Below are 22,733 nucleotides of genomic sequence, written 5' to 3'. Positions count from 1 at the left end.
GAAGACCCACAAAATACAGCAAAATGACTTCTAGACTTAATGGACAGATTCAGTAGAGAAGCTTAATACAAGGTCAACATTTAAAAATTAATAGCCTTCTTGTACACAAATAACAGAATCACTGAGAGAGAAATTAGGGAAACAATCCCTTTCAGAATAGTATCCCCCCAAAATGAAATATTTAGGAATCAATCCAAGGAAAGAAGCAAAAGACCTCTACATTGAGAGCTATAGAAACCTGAAAAAAGAGCTCAAAGAGGATAAAAGAAAATAGAAAGATCCCTTTTCTGAAACTATACTACAACCCTTTTTAAACTATACTATAAAGCCACTGTGATAAAAACAGCATGGTACTGGCAAAGAAACAGACCAGAGGATAAGTGGAATAGATTACAAAATGCAGAAACAGCTCCATATATACTCATCTACCTCGTCTTTGACAAAAGAGCTAACCACCCTCAGTGGAGTAAAGGTAGGTTCTTTAATAAATGGTGTTGGAAAAAGTGGATATCATTTTGCCAAAGATTAAAGCTAGACCTGTATATTTCACTATGCACTAAACTAAAATACAAGTTGATTAAAGATCTAAACAGAAACACTAAATTGACTGGCAGATAATTTAGGTAAAGCGTCTCAAAGACATTGGCATATGAAAGACTTTATAAACAAATCCTCAGTAGCATGGAAACTAGCACAAAAAATAAACAGCTGGGATCTCATCTTACTAAAAAGCTTCTGCACTGCAAGAGAAACCACCCACAGAGCTAAGAGACAACCTACAACATGGGAAAGAAATTTACCAGCTCTTCCTCAGACACAGGTCTACTATATAGAATACATAAAGAACTCAAAAAAAAAAAAAGATCCCCAAATATAAAGACCCAATTAAAAAATGGGCATCTGAAATGAACAGACAGTTCTCAGACAAAGTAAAAGTAGCAATAAACATATGAAAAAAATTTCAACATTACTTGTCATTAAGAGGTAGAGATGAAAAAAAAAAAAAACAGCGTTGAGATTCTACCTCTCTCCAGAATGAATGGCTGCTATCATGAAATCAACCAATAACAAATGGTGGCAGGGTTGTACGGAGATAGCAACCTTTCTTCAATGATGGTGGGAGTGCAGACTAGTGCAACTACTGTGGAAATCAATATGGAGATGCCTCAAACAACTAAGATTAGAAGTCCCACTTGACCCTGCTATTCCTTTGCTGGTTAAAAGAATTAAAAGAATCATACCACAGTGATATATGTCCACCCATTTTAATAGCAGCATAGTTTGTAATAGCCAAAATTTGGAAACAGCCCATTTTCCCATCAACTGGAGAATGGATAAAGAAGATTATGTGTATGTATATATATTGAATGAGAAACTAGAGACATTTATAGCTAAATGGATGCACATTTATGGCATACTCTTAAGTGAAATAAATAGCACACATATGTAAATATTGAATAGTTTCTCTGGTGTGAAAAACTAAAAGTGTAAATAAGGATCAAAATGTATAACTGATATTGTGAAATAGGAATAAAACATCTAATGGAGTAGGGGAAGTGGGAGGAACAGAGGATAGGTAAGAAAGGAAAAGAAAAACTATGAGAAAAGGAAAACCATGGAAACATAGTCTTTGTAAATAGGGAAGGGTGGAGCGGATGAAGGGAGGGCAGGGGAATGGGGAAAATATAAGAACCAAGATAAGTCATGTAAAGCTACAAGATCCCAATGATGAATGTAACTGTACTGGATACCTAAAATGTACCAATAAACTTAATCAGAAAAAAAGTATATAATTTATTTAATTAAATACATTTAATAAAAATATATTATCTCAAAGGAAATGTACATATGGAGAGAAAAGTTTACATGTATCATGTTGATATGAATAAGTTGTGGTAATATATAGAAGGAGTAGGTGAGGATTAGGTAATATAGAAGGAGTATTTCCAGTTTACTGTTTTTTTTTCTATTTTCTTATTTTGATTAATATCTGTGGTTCTTAGAGGCAAGACATGTATGCCTGTCAGAGCTGAGCATAAGTGCAGAGTGGTTCATTGGTTAACGGTATGAAAGTCTCACCCTGAGAAGCTGCCATAGCTTTAGGCAGGGTCACCAAATGTTTGCAAAGATCTTTCCTACTGAGCAAGCCACAGAAGTCTTGGTAGCATTTCTTCAGGGAGCTGACTTGCCATTTTTCTTGTTTATTCTTCCAGATTCTTATTACTCCATTGTTTAGCTTTCAGTGTACCTCTTAGAACAACATCATGCTCTGTAGGTTCTTTAAAAAAAAAAAAAATCTCACCGGTGTCTTTAGGTAAGCTTACAATCTAGCTATTGCCTCTGTCTCTTTCTCCTACATAAAGAAATTTCAGAGAAATATCCAAATAAATACACAGCATCTCCCACAATGTGCCTAGTCAGATTTCTTGCCAAAAACCAGAAGAGGAGCAGCATGGGAGGTGGGATGGTGGGGCAGCTTCTATAGAAAAACTGGGAGCAGTGATTCTGCGTACATTCACTGCAAAGAAGGAGTTAATTTCCCTGTACGACTGGCACAGTAACTTATTCAACAAGGATCTGCAGGGCCCCACTTTGTGCTACACACTGTTCAGGCCTCTCCCATAGGAGTACCGAAGAAAAAAAGGATATTGAGAAGTCAGAAGGCAGGAGTCTTTGAAATGGGAAAGAAATTGGATGAAGATGGTAAGAATGGCCTGGCTTTTAGTTCTCCTGCCTCTCGCTCTATTTGACGATGAACTTTGAAAAAAAAAAAAAAAATCAATCAGGCAAACACCCAACACAGCTCTCTCTGACCACCTTCCTTTCCACCTCTCTCAGCAGGGCACTTTACACAGTATTTTACTGTAAAAGCATAGTACTATTATAGAATTTATTATTTATATTTAGATAATTTTGAAATTTCCCTGGCATTTCAAGTCTCCTAAGTATCAAATGTTCTGTTTATATTAACGTTCCCTTTTCTTAAAGCCCTGTCTTTTAAGCCAAATCCTAGGAGGCTTTTCCCAGTCTGCTTGATTACTACCTATTGAAAGGTTAAGTCTCGGAGACACAAACCAGCTACTTTTTTCTTTTTATTATCAAAATATGAACATGCTCCAAAACCATCTACCACATATTTCACAGAAACAGACGCCAATGACAAACTTCTAAAAAGAAAATATTGGTTTATATTAGAAAAATTTCGTACTCTAAATGGTGTTAGGAAACTGGTGAAAAGTTACAAGATTTTTGCTCCATGTGTTTTATTCATCTATGGTTACAGAAGTATGTTTGTTACTCGTGGTCAGGAGGAAAAGATAAACAGAGTTAACCAATGGGGAACAGGACTTTGATGATTTCAGTTGCTGGAACACCTCTGCCAGAGTAACTATGAGCTCTAACAATAATTGAGACATATTTTTCCTTTGTAATTTCCTTAAAAATTATGAGTATTCGAAGTTCACCAACCACTTTTCTTAACATAGTCTGCTACATTAAATTAAAAACATCTCACCCAAATTCAGAGTCATTCTACATGAAAAGAAAAATATACAACCTCGACAGGCTAGCATTTACAAAGACGAAAAGGTCTTAGAAAGTTATTTTTCTTCATCTTCATATTAAGCAATTACAACTTTTTGCCAACCTACAGATCTTGCAAATAACTTTACAAAAGTAGTTTTGTAATAAGCACTAGCATCATCTCTTACTTTCAAGCAAAATAAATAGTGGTTAAGTGTCTTTGATAGAATACGATTTTATTTATGTTTTTGTTGTGTGGTCTTTTTTTTTTTTTTTTTTTTTTTTTTTTTTTTTTTTGGGGTTTTTTTAACGAGATGTTTTTTTTTTTTTTTTTTTTTTTTTTTTTTTGGTGCTGGGGTTTGAACACAGGACCTAGTGCTTGCCAGGCCTATGTTGTTTCACTGAGCTATATCCCTGGCCTGATAGAAAGTGATTTTAAAACATAACTTTAAACCTAGAATTTAATTCAGTGAAATGTAATTTGATGTAGGATTCTTCCCTTCTGGTTCTGCTGCTAGATATACCAAAAAGGGATTGTTTCTAACATGATTCTCTAGCACCTACACTTCAGGAAGGCTGCAGTGAATCCATTTAGCATTGATGGGACTCGCAGGTGCAAAAACCCCAAAAAACAGAAACAAGAAAGAACATATATTTGTTTTACTTATAATCATCTACTTCTCGTTTAAATGCTCAAACACATTTGAATAATAAATAAGTGCTAGATGATTTGTCATTTTCAAGTAAACTCAGAAAGCTGAAGATTTTAGGAATAATGTTAAAGGCCATATGAAATTAAAATTCCAATTTGCTGAAATCCCACAGGTAGGATTCCTGTCTGTTTTGTGTATTGGTTTATCTAGTGTACTGACAGAGTACCCCACACATGTTAGCCATTAACACAGCAGGATATACACTTCACTAGTAAACAACATGTTGTATTAAGTTGGGATATTCTGGAATCAGTCTTTTTTCACATTTCTGTTTTATAGATAGAAATAATTTCTTAGAAGAATGTAGCCATGAAGTTCATCTAACAACAGCTTATTTGCAGCCGGGATTAGAAAAGATCCTTCTCCATATGAATGCTATGATTAACTCACTTCAGTTTTTTGGCAGTATGCTTTCTGATTAATTGTAATTTTATCTTCTTTTCTATAAAAAAACCATTAAAGTCCAAGTGTTGGATATCAATTATGCATTTGTACTGTTTTGTTGAAATAATTCATATGTAGATGTGTAGATTCACGCCCAGAGCAGCTAACCCAAACAATGGTCCTACAAATAATAGAAATAGAAATACTATCTTAATTCTCATCAAACTATCCTGCTTCTATTTTCAGAAAGGATGTGAGCTGCATGATTCACACTTTAGCACTAAAGAAAGGGTTTTATGCAGAATTTACCTGGTGGACTTGACAGTTGAGAGGCCATGGGGAAGTTGGCTCAGCAAGTTGAGTCATTCGGTTCTGGCCAGACTTTGTTGTTCTAGCCATTTCATAATTTTATTACTACCTGCCTGATTTTAATTTGAACTGTATCTTTCAACATAGGGAAGCCAGTCAGACTTACTTCAGAATGAATTACTGCATGATTCACTGATAAAACATGCTGAGGACACGGGAAACATCACTAGAAGATTTAATACACCCAACGAAGGTATACAGAGAGGGTAAATTTACCGTGGCCCTTGATTTGCAGCATACGATCCCATAACTCTGTGTAAAACTGCTGCTCTCATTTTTGTCTTACCTCCAACACTGGACATCCTGGAGGAATCCTGATGAGAGCTGGATTTATTGCGGTTTTGGTTTTTCCGTTTGTTGGCTGCTCTCACAGATCGAAGGAGTACCTCACTTGCCTTGAAGAAGGCCACCATGAACGGCTGTTTAGATTGAGGCCCGTGTCTTCCTACAAGGCCTGCGGATTTTACGTTGATACTGCGCCCTAGAACATAACACATAAGCATGTGGTTTATGAACAAAACAGACCGAGTTTACCTCATATGAACCAAGGGGAAAAGTTTTAAAGCATTATCAGAATCTTTTCCTCACAGGGTGAGATTTTATAAACATTTAAGTTTACCATTATAGGCACCTATCCACCCTTAGTTTTTCAGTTTACATCATTCTCCTTTCAGAAGCACATCTTCTAGCTGTAGTCACGCACTGGTATCTTCTCACACCTCAAATTCAGGAATACCACAGTGGAAAGGTTGGAAGAGCCGTAAGCCTGGAAATGTCCACATCACATAACAATTCCAAAAGTATTGTGCAAGTGGTCAACTCTTATTCTTTATGTGTCTCAAAATTTCTTTTCAAGTGACAAGGGCTGAACATTTGGAAGGGTATTTCTACATTCCTCAGCCTATCTCAGCTTTTAAGAGTTCATTAGTACCCACAGACTTTCTTCCTTCTCCTCTGGCCAACTTTATAAAGTTGTGCTCTACTTAGAGTTCTTCACAGTTCATTTTGGAAGATCATACTGAGGGTAGAAGCTTGCTTTAAGCTTTGTTTCATTTGTATTACGGAGTATTTTGAAATAAACATTGAAATATCAGAATTCCTCCACCTCTGAGTTTAGAGTGTAGAAACTCAGAAAGGAAAATTTCCAGGTGAGTGTGAAGACCCTTCCTTGCGTCTCCACTAGCCTGCTATCCTTAACACCTATTAGCCGGTGAACATGGCTATATATCAGAGAACAGAAGTGCAAACAGTACCTGTACTGGAGGGAATTCAAACTCAAGGAGCCTGGGATTGGAAATTGATGTTAATGAACATCCCACAGGGATGGTAATAACAATAATGATACTTATCATAACCCTGTCGGGTATGTTTGGAGCACTTGCTAGGCAGTTCTGTTAGTGGTTTCAAGGTGATGATTCTACAAATACTACAGCAGCTAGGTATTACTTTTCCCCTTTTTACAGTTCAATTTTATTAGGCTCTTCAAATTTAAAATAATTGTCACTAAAATTATATATAGCATATTATATGCAAATAAACATTAAGTAATACGTGGATGTATATTATATCATTTTATATATAATATACCTACATTCACAAAGAAAACCATTGACTGATATCTGGTTCCATGGAAAGCACCCAAAGAGGGTGAACTGCTTAACCTTAAGTTGTAAATTTAGTTGAGAATTACTCAGAACTCATGCAAAGTTGCTACCCTAGATATAGAAGTTACCAAGCCTGTAAGAGTAATGTATAATGTGGTTTGAAATATGTGCATGATGGACTCTGGTTTGCCCCTTGAGAACTATGCATGGTTTCTTAAAATATTTATGTAGTAAAGACCATGGAGCAATAGTCCGTTAAAAGTCCTGACCCATCTTAGAAGAAAGGCAAAGAAAACAAAGCCCAGAAACAGCATCAATGGCATTCTAGCAAATAACCCCTTGCTCTTAACAAAGTTTATTTTGCCAGCACAAACACTTTTGTGCATACTTGCATCATGCAGAGGCCTTCCACTTTCAGAGTACAAGACTGTGTCATGTGAGACTGCGCAGCTGTTGCAAGGGATACAGAGGTCCTCTAAATGTGAAGATATTGATTTAAAGAAGAAAGTTTGCACCACTTCAGGCAGCATCCATGTCCTCGACAATTTTTCTACAGCACGCCAGGGAAACTTGTATTAAAATGCCCATCTGCTTCACAAATGCCACTATGCTCAGTCCTTCCAGAAAAGCGCTTACAAATAATCAAAGCAGTAAACCTTAGACAAATAAGCATATAGGTTTCTCTTTTAAGTGCAAACTCACAGTGGCTGTATGCCAGAGTCTATATTTCTTAGAAAAACTCTATCACTGGCATAAATGAAAGAGGCAGTTTGATTTGTGGTCAGAGCAGTTTCCATTCGACTTCCACTGTAACAAATGTATTAATTCAGCTCAGACTTCCTCCTTCTGGCAGCTCTTCTGCTGTAAAAAGAGAAATTAGGAGTTCCAGCCAAATACCGTACCTTGAACTGACCCACTTCGATACATAAACACTTTTACAACGTGTTTATTCAGGTGTAGCACTTGAAATTGGTTTAAGATGTTTCCAGTGACAGAAAGCTCAGCAAAAGAAAGGGGGTGGGAGGAGAAATCAAGACACTTAACTGTTATGGAATAGAATAACTGGTGATCTGTTCTTTAAATTTCTGAATTTTATGCCTTAGAGTACAACATAAAAAAGTATTTGTTGGAGCGTTTTATTTTGATATTTTAATGAAGTGTTAATTTAACAGAAACTAAATTTTTACCTGGGCTCATTGATGACTGCAGAAATCATTTTTAATATATGAACTTTCTAATATTGAACTGAGTTTCTGCAATGTGTTCAGACATGGAATATGGAAAAATCAGTTTTCCATTCCTTACAATACACACTGACCCTTTCATAGTTAAAAAGACACTTAGCACAAACTTTCACGTTTCCTTTAGTTGGCAAAAAGGTTTCCTGATTTTTATTCCAAAGGCTCACATTTTAATTTTTATCTATGGAGAAATAATGCTGCTGTAAAGATTTATGGTCTGAAAACTGTAAAGAGTTTTGTATATTACAAATACTGTTTCTTGGGCTTTACAAAGGTAGATATTGTATGAGAAGGAAAGCACCCTTCAAATCAATGTGAACTCCATTTAAATAACTTTTAATATTAAGTTTCCTTTTGGTTTCCTTTTTTACTTTGGCAATGAGGTGCCTATTAAGATTTCATAAATTAGTGCTTGCTCAGTTACCCTTGGTCTTTAACTACATCCTACAAACATTAACTATATTACCTACTCCTCCAGACCCAACGTACCGACACTGAGTGACTGACCAGTTCTTTTTGTTCAAAATGCTGACAGAAACCCAAATTATAATGCATGTACTAAAAGTAGTAAACTCTTTATAAGACTTCATTTGAACATTATGGATTGTTGTATTAAATGTACAGTATATTCTGGGTAATTAAAGACTATCCACCACACTGTATTTTGATTTAGGTAGACTATATAATATCTCTTTCACTGTGGATTTACTTTTCAGAGCCAATCTTTATTTTTGAGTGGTTTCTAGTATAGATAAACAGACAGACAGATTGGAATAGAGCATTAAATATTTAAATGGAGGCCAGGTGTGGTGGCGCAAGCCTGTAATCCCAGCACTTGGGAGGCTGAGGCAGGAGGATTACTGTGAGTTTGAGAACAACCTGGCCTACATAGTGAGTTCCAGGTCAGTCTGAACTACAAAGTGAGACCCTGTCTAAAACAAAACAAAAAAAGCATATATATATATATATATATATATAGGCACACCCATGTTCATAGTGGTACAGTCTGTAATAGTTAAATCTTGGAAATAGCCTAAATGCCCATCAATTGGTGAATGAATAAAGAAGATGTGGGCTATTTTTCTTTTTTTTTTTAATAAAATGGAGAACTACTAGCTATATATATATATAACTGGAGTGAAAAGGACGCAGTTGATAAAAAGAGCATTACAATAAAAAGGTGGTAATGATACCAGATTGAGCTCAAGCTTAGTCACCTGAAGCTTCAGATTCTTCTAAGCAGACCTGGAACAGTGGTAGATTTAATTTAACTAGAATATATTGAAATAAGGAATTAAGTATTTCATAGGAAACAAGTCACCCTAAGGAAATGGAAAAGCCCTACTACATAGATTTGTAGCACTGCGGCATTTAGTGAGTGTAAAGTAGTTAAGTTAAGTTTTGAGTCTGCAATTCAGTTTTTTTGTGGCATTGTTGCAGTTCTAATTCCTAAAATCAGAAGCAATTCAAAGAACATCTAACAACATCTTTTGACCCAAAATGCGTGAAATACGGGGAGGCCGAGGAACACTACTTTAGTACTTGGTTATTACTGTGTGACTCAAGTCCTGGAGAAATCTTCCGCCAAGTAGACTCTGAGTAGTTCCACAGTGGGTCAGAATGGCGGCAGTACAGTGAGCTCCAAACTTATCTTCCATACCAACTTCTGTGTTGACCATGACTCCAGAGGGGAAACGGCCCAGTAGCAGCTCATCTGAGCAGCGACGTGATGGCAAAGGCACCTTTAGCAAGCATCACACCGAGCAAGATTCAGCACAAGTTTTGGGATGCAGTGATCCCAAGAGCACAGACAGCTCCCATGGAAAATGCCATGCCTTAGTGCAGTGCATTTGGAAAAGGACAAGGAAGTGCTATGCGACACGGGTGTGGTGAAACAGGAAGCTAAGAGCGTGTTTGCCGGGAGTTGTTCAAGCTTGAATGCACGTGTGTTGTGCCACACAGATGGGAGGATGGAGGACAAAGGGGAGAGGAGATTGAAAAGTTTCTGGGAAGGGTGTACCAGTGGTCCAGGGAGCTCGCTGGGGCCAGCTGGCTCCAGAGGAATGCGGTGTGTGCCCAGTTGTCCCAGGTATATAACGGAATGCTTCTGCAATGAAGTGCCAGAGGTGATAAAAAAAAAAAATAGAGTCCAGTGTCTGATACTAGTAGGATCTGTCTTTTTGTATTTTAAAAAAGAGAATGCCCATTAAATGTTTGCATCTGAAAAGATTTCTTTTCATCTATTCATACCTTCCCCAAATTGTCTTCACTTCAAAATTGTGGTAGAGATACCAGGGTAAGAGAAAGAAAATTTGAAGGTACATACATAGACTTATAACTTCTCAATTTTATTAGTCTAAATACAAATAGGGCTGAATCAGTTTCTTTTAAAGAAGTGATTCTTCTACTTACACAGGAATTAAGAAAGCTCTTTATTTTTTTGATACCGGGGATTGAACTGAGGTCCTTGTATTTTCAAGGCAGGTGGTGGAACCACTGAGTTAAATCACCAGCCCAAGAAAGATATACTTTAGAGTGTTCAAGTTGTGAATCTTCACAGATTTGAACGGACCACTCATTACACGGAAGTGAACAAATCCTAGAAATAGCTTGTGTGTCTGTGGGACGCTGTCACAGGTGAGCTGCTGTGTGCCCACTGTACAGAGCAAGAGTGTACAGTACTACAACACTCATTCAGCGCCCAGGATGTCCGGAAGCAAGAGGAAAAGCAGTGGTGATGTGGAGGTTTGTTTCTTTATGCTTTACATTGTATGTTTGCTTCATTGCACATTTGTATGTAAGACTCACTTTGTCAGACTTAGGAACAAATGTGACTTAACGAATGTTTTCCCGGAACAGAACTTGTTCACAAGTCGGAACTTGAGGCTGGACCTCTAACTTCTAAATTGTGTCGTAATTGAGGCTGGAGATTCAAGCCTTCCAGTCCTTCCACTCTAACCTCTCTGCTTTTGTATGAGTACTCAGGGTGCAGTATTAGAGTCAAACTGACCAAAGGATATAACGGGCATTATTTTAGAGGTATAGTGGTAGTGAAGGGAGGCTGGTGAACCAAAAGCCGTTTGCATAATAATGGTTTTAATTTCAGACCATTTATTTTGGAAAATGTGACGTTCAGAATGAATTCGCAAAGAATTATTTCTTTGAAAAACGAAGTTACTAAAGGAGAATCTGACGTAAAACAGCTCTTTAGACACATGTTGATGTTTAAGGTAAGTGGCTCCAAATACAAGTATTCGTTTCCCTCTAAGATACACAGTTTGAAAAACACACATTTGAGGATTTGTCGGAGTCTAAACGTTGATATCACTCTGAGATCCTAGCATAAATTCTAGTTTGGTGTTTTTTTTCCTCCTATCAACCCACAGCAATTGACTGTTTAACCCAAAACACCTGTGCTGCAACTTGTGCATGAGTTACTTTTCCTTCCTTCAAGACTTGTACCGCCCTTTATGGATCCTCCGTGAAAACAGTCTGCGCTTCTCATTCGGATTATTGATTTGAACTCCCCTTATTTTCAACCCACGGTTAAATTTGATTTTAGTACTCTCAAATTATAGATTCTGTGCTTCTAAATTGCACTGGAATTTTACCGTTTTGGAAACAGATGATTTAAAACGTTTAGAATTCTCTGCCTTGCAAGGAGATGAAATCATGTTTATATCAGGTTTTATGAAATGTAAGGAAAACAGAATTTTGTGTACTTAGATTCCACATACACTTTAACTTGCCGTAGGCTTCAATTAAACGTGTTGTCATCTAGCTACAAATTTCAACTTTGTTATACTTTCATGAAAATTTTGCATAGTTTTTAGTTTTAGAGTAAAAACATAGACCTGCTCCCAGATATAAGCACACCGATTCGAAGTACCACAAATACGATTTGACATTCCTGCTGAAATTTGAAAATGGCTTACACTGCCTTATAAACTCAAACAAAAGCAAGCAAAAGCTGAGATTTTAAACTATTTCAGTGACACTGGAAACGCACACTGAAGTGCCATTTTAACACTACTTTTTGAACTTTAGAGTGCAAGGTAATATTTTTGCGTGATTCTTCATACTAATTCTGAGTTCTGGTTAACACATGAGGTTTATGCAATGCTCTTTCTGGATCTTTCTGTTTTTATCTTATAATGACATTTAAAAGTGTCACTTTAAAATAGTAGCTGTCTATCAGATATTCTACATTCACAGTTACATATTAAGAGATTTCAGAAGCAAAGAAGGACTAAAGAGATAATACGTATAAGTGAGCATAGGATTTTGCATCTGAGAAGCAAACGGAAAAGCACACACTGCAGCCTACACTCCCATCTGAGGAGGTCACTGTGATCCGTACCCTTTCCTGACACTGTTGTGTACTGTGCACTGTCTCCTGGTTAGGAAAATGGTTACAGTTCCTGTTTCTGTATCACAGCAGAGGAAACATTTTTTTCTCTGATTGGGGGACAGAAGGGTTAGCGAATGTCGAAGGGGGAGAAAAGCCTTTAAAAACAGTTGTCATTATTCCTAAAGATTGTGCAAAAGAGCTCATAACGCTCCACAGCCTGAGAACGTGGTGGCGATGAGAAAAGGAAAGAGGGGCATTGGTCAGAAAGAAACCTGGGCACAATGACTCAGGGCGTGACAGGAAAACAGAAATATTTGTGAACCAAACTGAAAGACCTTGAGACTCTAGGAAGGAGGGCCTGGGGACGGGAAGCCTGAGAGCCACAAAGGAGCAGGGCCACACAGGTTTGTGCCTGGTCTTGGGAGCTGTCCAAAATGTACAAATATTTCATGCCACGAAGGGTGGAGCTGAGGTGACGAAAGAGGATCGGTCTCCTTCCACAGTCTGAAAGCACGGGTTTACTTTATTTTCTGAAGCATGACGCGTCCAACCAATGCTTTTGCCTTGGGCCCTATTTTCAGCTTGTGGAAAAGTGAATCTCATGCTAAACATTGTAGTTTACCTCCACCGAGGCACTTACTTTTTAATAGCTCTTTCTTTATATAGCACCTTTCCCCTGAGGCCCTAGAAGGCTCACAGACTTCCTCTGTCACAGGCCCCCAAAACGTTGGTTAGCAGTGCTCCCTCCAGCCCTCGTTTATTTTAAGAAAGCAGAAACTTTCTTTTCACAAAACCATGGGAAGAGTGCATTTAGTCTATCTTCCAGATATTATATCTATTTCCCAGATATTAAAAGAGAAAATTTAAAATTTAAAAAAGTGTGCACACAGGAGGATTCCTTCCTTCTAAAGCATGGCGGGTGGGTGGGGGGAGGTTAAATAAAACTATACTGAAGCAGACATTTACCAAAATTCTTTTTAAAATTCTCTGCTATGTCAGTGAAGAAAAGCTGATCTCAATGATCAGTGAATTTGAGATCTCAGCCTCAGTTTTTATCATAGTAATAACAATTGTATTTAATCCTCAGCAATTTCCTCGTGGTGGTGAAAGTGGTGTATGAAATGAATTTAATGTAGTTATTTGAGAATTCTGTAAGTATCTAAAGGAAACAACTTTGATCACCTTATACGACATATTATTTTAAAAAGCTATTACAAAGAAAATGATAAGTGTATTAAATATCTAACCTTCCCTTTCCATTTGATAAATGAATCTATATGAGATTCTAAGCTATTTCCGGGATCTTTGAAACATTCTAGTGCCACCAAAATGGAAGATAAATACAGGAAATTATTTTGACAACTAGTGACAAGAGAGAAAAGTAAAGGACATTTTTAATGTATACAGTGGAGAGCTGATACTGTAACACCTAATATAATATGCCATACTAACCCCTCCCAAAATGTGTAGTTAAGACATTTGATGCGTAAGTCTTTCCTTCACATAGGTGTCTGGGATCAAAAAGCATTCTCCTGAGTAAACAAACAAACAAGCAAACAAGCACAAAAACATGGCCAGTTTCTCATGGCTACAGCTGTGACAAAAATGCAATTTGGCCTCACAACAGGGCACAAGTGCCCTCCTACCTTGATCCCACTGTGGCTCAGGCCACACCCTTCTGGAACCATCTGCATGGAAAATAAGAGGATCATCCATTACTTATGCTTGGTCAGCAGCAACATCTAATCTCACAGCAGAAGTGGAGATTTGCACATTTCTTCCCTTTGGGTCACCAAAGAGAAAAATTATGTGGAGAACACCTCCATACACACGCAAAGCTGGTACTTGAGAGCAATGAGAAGTACGTCTTTCAACAGGATCAGGAAAGTTAGGAGACTAGTTGGTACTTCAAAAATTAGAAGAAATAGCTGCCGGCTGTCGGAGCCAGGTGCTTCAGCTGTTGGTTTACATACATGAAATACTCACAAGGCAATGGTCACATCTTAAAGATTATTAAAGGGGAGAGAAAATGGCAGGGTGGAGGTCAACAGCAACATTCACCCTCTCAGAGATCCAGAATCCAGACACTGAGAAAATAACTTAGCAAAGAAGAAAAGAGAAGTAGATCACCAGGAATTGGGAAGGAATTGACAGTGAAGGTAGCTGCATAGAAGGTGGAGAGGTGGATCACTGCACAGAGTAAAGAACAGAGCATTCTGGAGTCTCACCCTGGCTTGCAGCTCTTGGGGAGGGGAAAGGGCTCCTCCTTGGATGCCCGGTGAAGTGCCCAGGGCTGGGAATCCCAGAGAGAAAAAGGGGACTGGGTCAGGAGTGCAGGCTCCGGGAGGAGCTATTGCTACTGGGAAATACAAAGGCGGCCTTGGGTTTTGCTCTGGGGGGACTCCTTCCACACAGTGCACAATAGCTGGAGAGGGAATTCAGCCGTCCTCACTGCATCCCCAGGAAGTGCTTTATCAGGCACCATTTTAGGAATGGGCTGAGTAGTTGAGTCTGGAATAACCTGGGACTAGCTTCACTTCATGGCTCCCAGTGTGGCCCTCCCACAGGGTCTAGGTGGGAGACAGCCCCAGAAGATAGATGTGGACGGGATGCAGGCTGGTCAGAGAATGCCTAAGAGGGTTGGGTGCAGACCAGGAGGGATGCAGACCTCACCACCTGTAAGGTCTTGGAAACAGCTGGGCCTGACAGTGTGAGGACTGAGTACTTCAGCCCTTGCCCTGCTGCCTGCAACCTCCGCAGATCTGAGGTCAATCGCCTTCCCCATCTACCGACAGGAGCAAGGACACACTCAGCGTGGATGACTGCCATAGCCTGGGGCAGACAGAGGAGCCTCTGGAAAATGGGGGAAAAACCCAAGGGCCATAAAGCTAAGCGGAAAACACCATGACTGGGCAGGGGATTTAGCTCAGTGGTTCCGCTACCTGCCTCCCAAGTGCAAGGACTCAAGTAAGAAAGAAAGAAAACACCATGACTTACTGGATTTCTAAATTGCAGTTCCCAGGAGGAAATCACTGATTCAAAAATGCACAGGTTCCCCCACATTCTTGACTCACTGTCTTTTTTCTTTTTCTTTTTCTTCTCTTCTTTCTTCTTCATCGGTTTATAGGGTTTAGGATTTTCCCTTTTCCCCCTATTCTCCATACATTTTCTTTTTTTGCTGTTTTGTCTATTACCTTCTTTTTCTCATTTATTCTATTCTGTTAACTTTATCTAACTATATAAACATACTTCTGTCTCTGTCCTAAATAGGATAATATGTTCTCCTTTTCTCTCTTCCTTCTCATCTCCCATTGTTTCATTTTTCAGATTTTCAACCTTTCCCAGCTCTCTAATAGTATACTCATTAAGTTTATTAACTCTTGGATAGTTAATCAACTCTTCTGTATTACTGTTGCATATTTTTCCATCATTAGTGGAATTGTCACATATAGTAGATACTTGGTATATGTTGATATCTCGCTTCTCTTAGTGCTTATGCTAAAATTACCAAACTTTTTTTACCATCAATGGTGCTATACTATTAGTTCTTATGCTATGTCAATATCCAATTTGTCTTGGACAATACGGTTGTGGGTGATTTACTTGCGATTGTTGTTTCCATAGTTGTTGCAGTTAATGTTATCTCTGTATGCCAGTACCAGGATTTCTTTTAGTTAATTAACAACACTGCTGTCCTCTCCCAGAGAACTGGGTGCTGGGCCAATAATACTGCATGCAACCTCCTTTTCCAAATGAACAGGGGTGGTCAGATTTTAGGACAGAGGCAAAAGACTATAGTTAGCCATTCCCAGAGCAAACCACTAAAACCGGATATTAACTAAAGAGATTTATATAGAAGCAAAAAAGTATTTCCACTATCAGTAAGCTCAAACCTAAGCACAAAACAAATAATGAAAGCCAATAGAAATATGAGAAGATGGGGCAACAAAATTCCTCTCAAAACTCCCAGCACCACTCAAAACCAATCCAAGGGGCATCAAAAGGGTGGAAAGCAAAAACAACACAGTAGAACTATTGGATGACAGAAGAGATTAAACACAGAACAATAAGGTGTTCAGCAGGCTTACAGAATATATAACTAAGCAACTTAAACAAAATCAGGGAATTTACAGAAGACACTAAAGCTAACTGAACTAAACAAAATGATTCAAAACATGAATGAGCAGTTGAGCAAAGAACAAAAGTGCATGAAAATGTACTCAAATCCAGGAGATTAAAAGCAACCCTTGTGAGGGCAGTATCAGAATTACAAGATAGGGTTGCCATCAGAGAGCAATTATTCAGACACTTGAAAACTGTTGAACATGAAAAATCAATCCCACAGATGTAAGCTAACACAAAGAAGACTAATCTAAAAGTAACTGGAATTAGTGAAAAATCAGCAGGCAGTACAGATTATAATAAAGGCCTGTTTACAGAAATAATAGCACAAAACTTTCCAAGTATAGGGAAAACATGAGAGAAAACAGAGAAGTGAGGCATTTAAAACCCAAATAGCAGCAATCAAGAAAGAAAGAAAGAAAGAAAAAGAACTTCTCCAAGACACACAATGGTCAAAATTACAGAAGTCCAACAAAGAGACAGGATTCTGAATTTGTTAGAGAAAACCATTGAATTATTTTTTACAGGTAAACCTATTTGAATTGCAGCAAACTTCCACACAGAGCCTTAAAGGCAAAGAAAGCTTGGAGTGAAATTCATCAAGTTCTAAAAGAAAATAACTTCCAACTCAAACTTACATATACTATGAATTTTTTCTTCAAAATTGAGGGAGAAATAAGATATTTCCATGAAAAATTGCACCTCAAGAGATTCATGACCACCAAATCAATACTACAAAAAATTCTCAAGGATAACCTGGAAAGGGACAAGGAAGCAGGAAAAGAAATGCCAAAATGTCTAATAGAATATCAGCCACAGAAAAATAATACAATGAAGGAGTAAGTCAATACTTTTCAGTAAAACTTCTCAATTCCCCAGTCAAAAGACATAGATTGGCCGAATGGACCAAGAAACAAACCTCAGAATGGATCACAAAACAAATCCCAACAGAATGCTGTATACAAGAAACTAATCCAAAACAAATTCACAGATTAAAAAGCAAAGCACAGAAAAGAATATTCCATGGAGCAGGAACTCAAGAAAAGCAGGCACAGCTATTCTTATTTCAGACAAAGTTGATTTCAAGTCAAAGATGATCAAAGCTTTCTGTATGAAAACTTTCTTCTTTGGACCAGGCACAGTAGCACACACCTGCAAACTCAGTTAATCAGGTGGCTAAAGTGGGAGGATCCCAAATATGCGACAGGCCTGGACAACGTAGCAAACCCTTCTCATCCCCAAGACCACATGCAAAACAGCTGTCCACCTTAGGGAGATCAGGGCCATCATCCATCTCCTAACCCAGTGATAACAGCCAACTGGGACACGCTCACCACAGGTTCACCACCCGGACCTAGCCCATATCGGCGGCACACATGTTGTAACTTTCAATAACATTGTTATAGCTGCCTATTGCATTAAGTCCAAGATCAGATTTTCCTGATCAAATAGAGAGATAAGGATTCGATGCTGCCAGCCAGCCACAAGAAGGAGGTTGGATTGTAAAGTTTCTATTCACTCAAACTGAAACTTGTCACACTGAAGGGCAATTAATATGAATTTTTAAGGAGCTAAAATGTATGCTTTTCCTAGCTAAGTATGTTCCCTTTAATTCATAATTTTGATCACCACTTGCAAGCCATACTGTTAGTTTTGGTTGTTGGCTTTTTGCTCATTTCTCTCCGGCTCTCTCTCTAGGAGCTGACATGGGGCAGGCCTGCAGAACCTGACATTTAGCCACACAGAACCAGAACAGCTCTTGCCTTCCTCCAACCAAGGTTCTCTCTTCATCCTGCTTGCACTCCCTGCTCAACATACAAACACCAGCACTAAGGTAGTTTTTGTGGCTCATCTCCTAGAAACAATCATCAGCAAAACATTAAAGTGGAAAGAGTGGGAAGGACAGAGTTAAATCTCTTGCATGATGAAATAAGCAGTATTTCACATTTTTCACAGCTGTAACTTGATATTACCATGAAAAATTTGTACCCTGCAGATCATTCTCCCATTCTCCATAGTGGATAGTCTAGAATAGGGAGTAGAACCAAAAAAACGGGAACATGTTCCTGACACTGGCATTTGTTTGGCAAGACTGGTGCTTCGTGGTTGCTGTTCTGAGTTAAGGAAAATCAGAAACAGAGACACAGATGTAGCTAAACACTTTCATATCCCTTTACATTAAGAGAAATCTTATAAAAAGCGGTAAACTGCATCTTTCACCAGATAATGAAGCACAGCTAACTCTTGTTCATTACTTGCTGCTTTAAGTCACTAAATGTGAAACCCTTCTTCATGTACAGTGGACCCTTGACTTACAAAGTCAATTTGTTCCAAAGGGCTGGTTGTAACTCAAGTTGCTCAGTTGCCTTCAGAGTCTCTCCCCTATATAATTTCTGGCCACACTTTCTGCCAGGCAGATCTCAGTGTCCTTCCCTTAGAGAGACTCTGGCCCAGGATTTCTCAACGAACCCCACACAGGAAAGGACGCTGTCATGTTCCTCCCAGAATTCCTTAAGGCTTAGATCTGTTTCTGAGACAATCTGGAAGTCCAAGCAGCCAGCATTAGGGCTGTAACTCAAGACTTTGTTCATAAGTTAAAACTAAAATTCTGATCATAGCCCAGGTTGTTCATATGTCTGGCTATTTGTAACTTGAGGCTCCACTGTATGTTGTTGACTTGTGTTGCTAAACTTTGAATAAGCAAATTATGTTTACCATGCATCTCCTATTCAATAGAAATTACTTTTAAAGCTGAAATTTAAATTTATAAAGGCCATGGTAAAAATCTGAGCCTTTCAATTTTTAGCTAAATCTATTCAGTAAGCATCTATTTATATATTATTTTCTTCCTATGGATCATTATATAAAACTAAACTGTATTATGAGTTTAGTACATTTCAGAGTGCTAACTAAAGAAAAATATCATACAGACATAAAAAATGTAGACTTTTTTTAAAAAGCCAGAACCATGATTTTACTTCTTCAATTGAAGTAAATTGATCAACTACATTCAAAACATTTTGTTAAAAATATTTTTAGAAAAGCATCTCTTCTTCTAGGGATTACAAACAAAGCCAAACATGCTGCCAGATGAAGAGAGATTTCACTTACAGAGACATTTCTTTTCAGTGGCTTTGGGGAAGTAATTCTTCCAATGTGTTGCTTCAGGTCATTAGGGCTGAAAAAAAAACACCAACTCACTACCGATTTTGGCACTGGATGTGATGTGGGGTAATGAAAGGGTAGATTTATAGAACTTTTCATTTAAGAAATGAATTACTAAGTTTTAGAATCCACAGGTTTGACGGCTTCAGTGTGAGCTTCCTGCACTCTGGTTTAACCTACTAAGCTGGCACCAGCTGACATTTTAAGAAAAGAGACAGGAGGCAATTACCATGGCATGAACCACAAAAGAGCTGATAAGCTGGACTTGTCTTGGTCTTTGTGAAGAAAACAAAAGGAAAAGCCACAGACATGGAAAAGGGGTTTTCAAAAGACACACGTGTAAAAGGATTATTATACAAACTCTACAGAGAACTCTTGCAACTGATCAAGAAAGCAAACACTGCTATTAAAAAATAGGCTAAGCAGAATAGGAAAAAAATGTTTGTTAGCTGCTCCTTGGGCAGAGGATTAATATCTGGAATGTATAAATGACTCCAAAAAATTAGATCCCAAATAACTGATCCAAACAAAAAAATAGGCAATGAAATGAATGACACTTCTCAGGAAAAGAAAACCGAATGGGCCTTAAGTACATTGAAAAAAATTCAACATATTGGGAATTAAAGAAATGCATGTTAAAACAAACTCAAGATTCCATCTTACTCCAGGAAGAATGGCTATCATCACAAAAACAACAAATGCTGGTGGAGGGAGGAGAGTAAATTATTGCAACTACTATAGAAATCAGTATGGAGATTCCTCAACAATTTAAAAATAAGAATTTCATTGCACCCAGTTATTTCCCTTCTAAGTATCTTCCCCAAAGAGTTAAACACATCATATTACAATAATTCATGCACACTCATGTTTATAGCAGCACAAACCACAGCAGCTAAATCTTAGAAGTGACCTCTACCTCCATCATCAGATGAATGGATAGAGAAAGTCAGGCATACATAGACAATGGAGTACTACTCAGCCATAAAGAAAGCTAAATTTCGGTCATTTGAAGGAAAAGAGATTGCCCTTGAGATGTCCATAATATTCAATGAAATAAATCAGACGCAGAAGCTTAAATGTCACATGGCTTCTTTTATGTGAAACCTGATACATAAATAACTCAGAGTAAAATCGAAGTGAAATAAAAGGGAACAGAGACATAGATCTTTTGCAAATGTTAAGGGGATCTAGAGAGGAAGCAAGCGGGGAGGAAAGAGAAAAGGGAATGCATGCCACGCACACATACCAACTCACCAGGATGAATGCATTCATGACGTGTCACAAACATGTACACATGGGAAACAGTGACATGGCAGAACCAGAAGATTCTGTATTGTTCTGGGGGCTAAGGATGGAGCTCAGGGGTAGCGTGCTTGCTAGCTTATCATCTCTAAGACCCTGGTTTGATCACTAGCACTGCTAAAATTACAAGAATAATAACAAATAAAATAATCTGGAAAAATTTAGATTTGGGTGTATGCTTCTCCATGATGCTAGATAACTTACCATGGCATTTAAGTAGAAGAAAATAGACACCTACTAAATATTGTATGAAGAGATCCCTAGACACCTGAAGAATTATAGATTTTTCAATTTGAATTTATATTTGATGCCTCATGTGATTACTTGAAATTGTGTATTTGCCTAAATATTTTTCCTCTACAGAGAAAGATCTTTCTTTCCCCACCTGTCACTTTATTTGAGGGAACATCTCAACTTTAAGTTTGAATATAGCTATTTAATACTGGACTCCTTTAAGAGGATAGTTCTCTATTCACTAAGCTCTCTTTACATATTGTATTTATGCATTTATAATTGGCTTACCACTTTGCAGAAGCACCATCAGTAAACTCAGAAATGATGTGAAAAGGTATCTGTTGCAAGACAGTAATTTCTGGACAAAACATAAATGGTGAATCTTCCAGTTCTACATGGTTTACTCTCAGAATAACAAATACCACGGCCATAACTTCCATTCTCAAGCACTATTTTTCTTACAGTAGGCCCAGCATCTGCCATCTTTGTCACTAATATAACTTCTGAACTGTGGAGGAAAAGTCTGTTTTTCTTCATTTTATTTTTTAAAGCATTTGAAGATAGCTATTTTTCAACTATCCTCCTAATTTATTTTTATACATTCCCTCAAAACTCAAGCTCTCATTATACTCAATATTAAACAACACATAAAAGACAACTGACTTATGTATGATATTTACTTAAATCAAATAATGGGAGTAGATGTTTCTTTTTCCTTTCAGAACATCTAGCATGATAAATGATTCTTGCAGTTTCTTGGATACAGAGATTCTCACATCTACACATTTGAAATCAATTGTCATCACCATAAATTCAGTGAAAAGGGAGGCACATAGTTTTGTGAACAAAAATGACTTAATTGCTCTATAAGATAAAGTTCAGATAAGGAAGGGTATATTATGAAATCTTAAAATGTTTAAATGATCCTGATAAGTGGACATAATTCAACTTTTTGAGCTTGGATAAACAGTAATGAGAAACTGTAGTCAAAATAGCAGGAGAAAAAGAAAAATATCACCCTTGATCTCTGAATTTCTTCTGCTACTTATTAGCACTGTTAGCTGATATTTGGATTAAACAGGCACATAGATCATCCTACCGTGGCACAGATAAAGAGTTATCTGACAACACAGATGTTTCATTTGGAGTTTTTCCCCTTAGGTGAAAAGGACTGTCTTGGGAATCCTAAGGATAATATAAGAACCTTCCATCTAAAAAGACAGAAACTTGCATTTAAAAAGAGCAGATCCCATGACTTACTACATTTAAATAGAGAGTAAAATAAGAAATCCTTATCTCTCACACAAACAGTTAAGGAAAGTAAAAGAATATAAAATTAGTAACATTGATATTTGTTTACTGTATAGTCATGTGCACATTAGATATAAAATATTGTCATAGTTGAGTATGCTGTTATTCAACAGATGTCATGAAATTTTGAATAACTAGGATTTTAGGAGATGTATAGATTCTGCAATTTTGAAAACAAACTATTAGTATGTTATGTCACTCTGCCCACAGTAAGGAATGACAGCAACAGAAAACAATTCAAAGTTATACAATAATTCCAACCCTCATTAACACAGCTATTCCAGTTGTCAATTTGTAGAAATGAACAAAAAGCAATCACAGTTAAATTTTAAAAGTAAAGAACATAGCCAAAAATATAAAGAAGAAGAAGAAGAGAAAGAAAGAAAGAAAGAAAGAAAGAAAGAAAGAAAGAAAG

The 22,733-nt window shown here is 37.5% G+C and overlaps 1 protein-coding gene across 2 annotated transcripts in view; it reads right to left on the bottom strand.

Annotated features, from left to right (window-relative positions):
• Bmp5 (bone morphogenetic protein 5) overlaps positions 1 to 22,733 on the bottom strand; it is a 117,012-nt gene that overhangs the window by 14,261 nt on the left and 80,018 nt on the right. For both annotated transcript variants that reach the window (XM_010628930.1, XM_033763411.1), the window contains exon 4: positions 5,275 to 5,469. In XM_010628930.1, coding sequence (XP_010627232.1) covers positions 5,275 to 5,469 — 195 coding nt within the window. The remainder of the gene's footprint in view (positions 1 to 5,274; positions 5,470 to 22,733) is intronic.

This window comes from Fukomys damarensis, unplaced genomic scaffold (genome assembly GCF_012274545.1).
Source record: "Fukomys damarensis isolate Sample0158 unplaced genomic scaffold, DMR_v1.0_HiC HiC_scaffold_14, whole genome shotgun sequence".
Classification (NCBI taxonomy): Eukaryota; Metazoa; Chordata; class Mammalia; order Rodentia; family Bathyergidae; genus Fukomys; species Fukomys damarensis.
The sequence above is the reverse complement of the archived record's forward strand: the minus strand, read 5'-3'. Positions and strand labels throughout refer to the sequence as shown.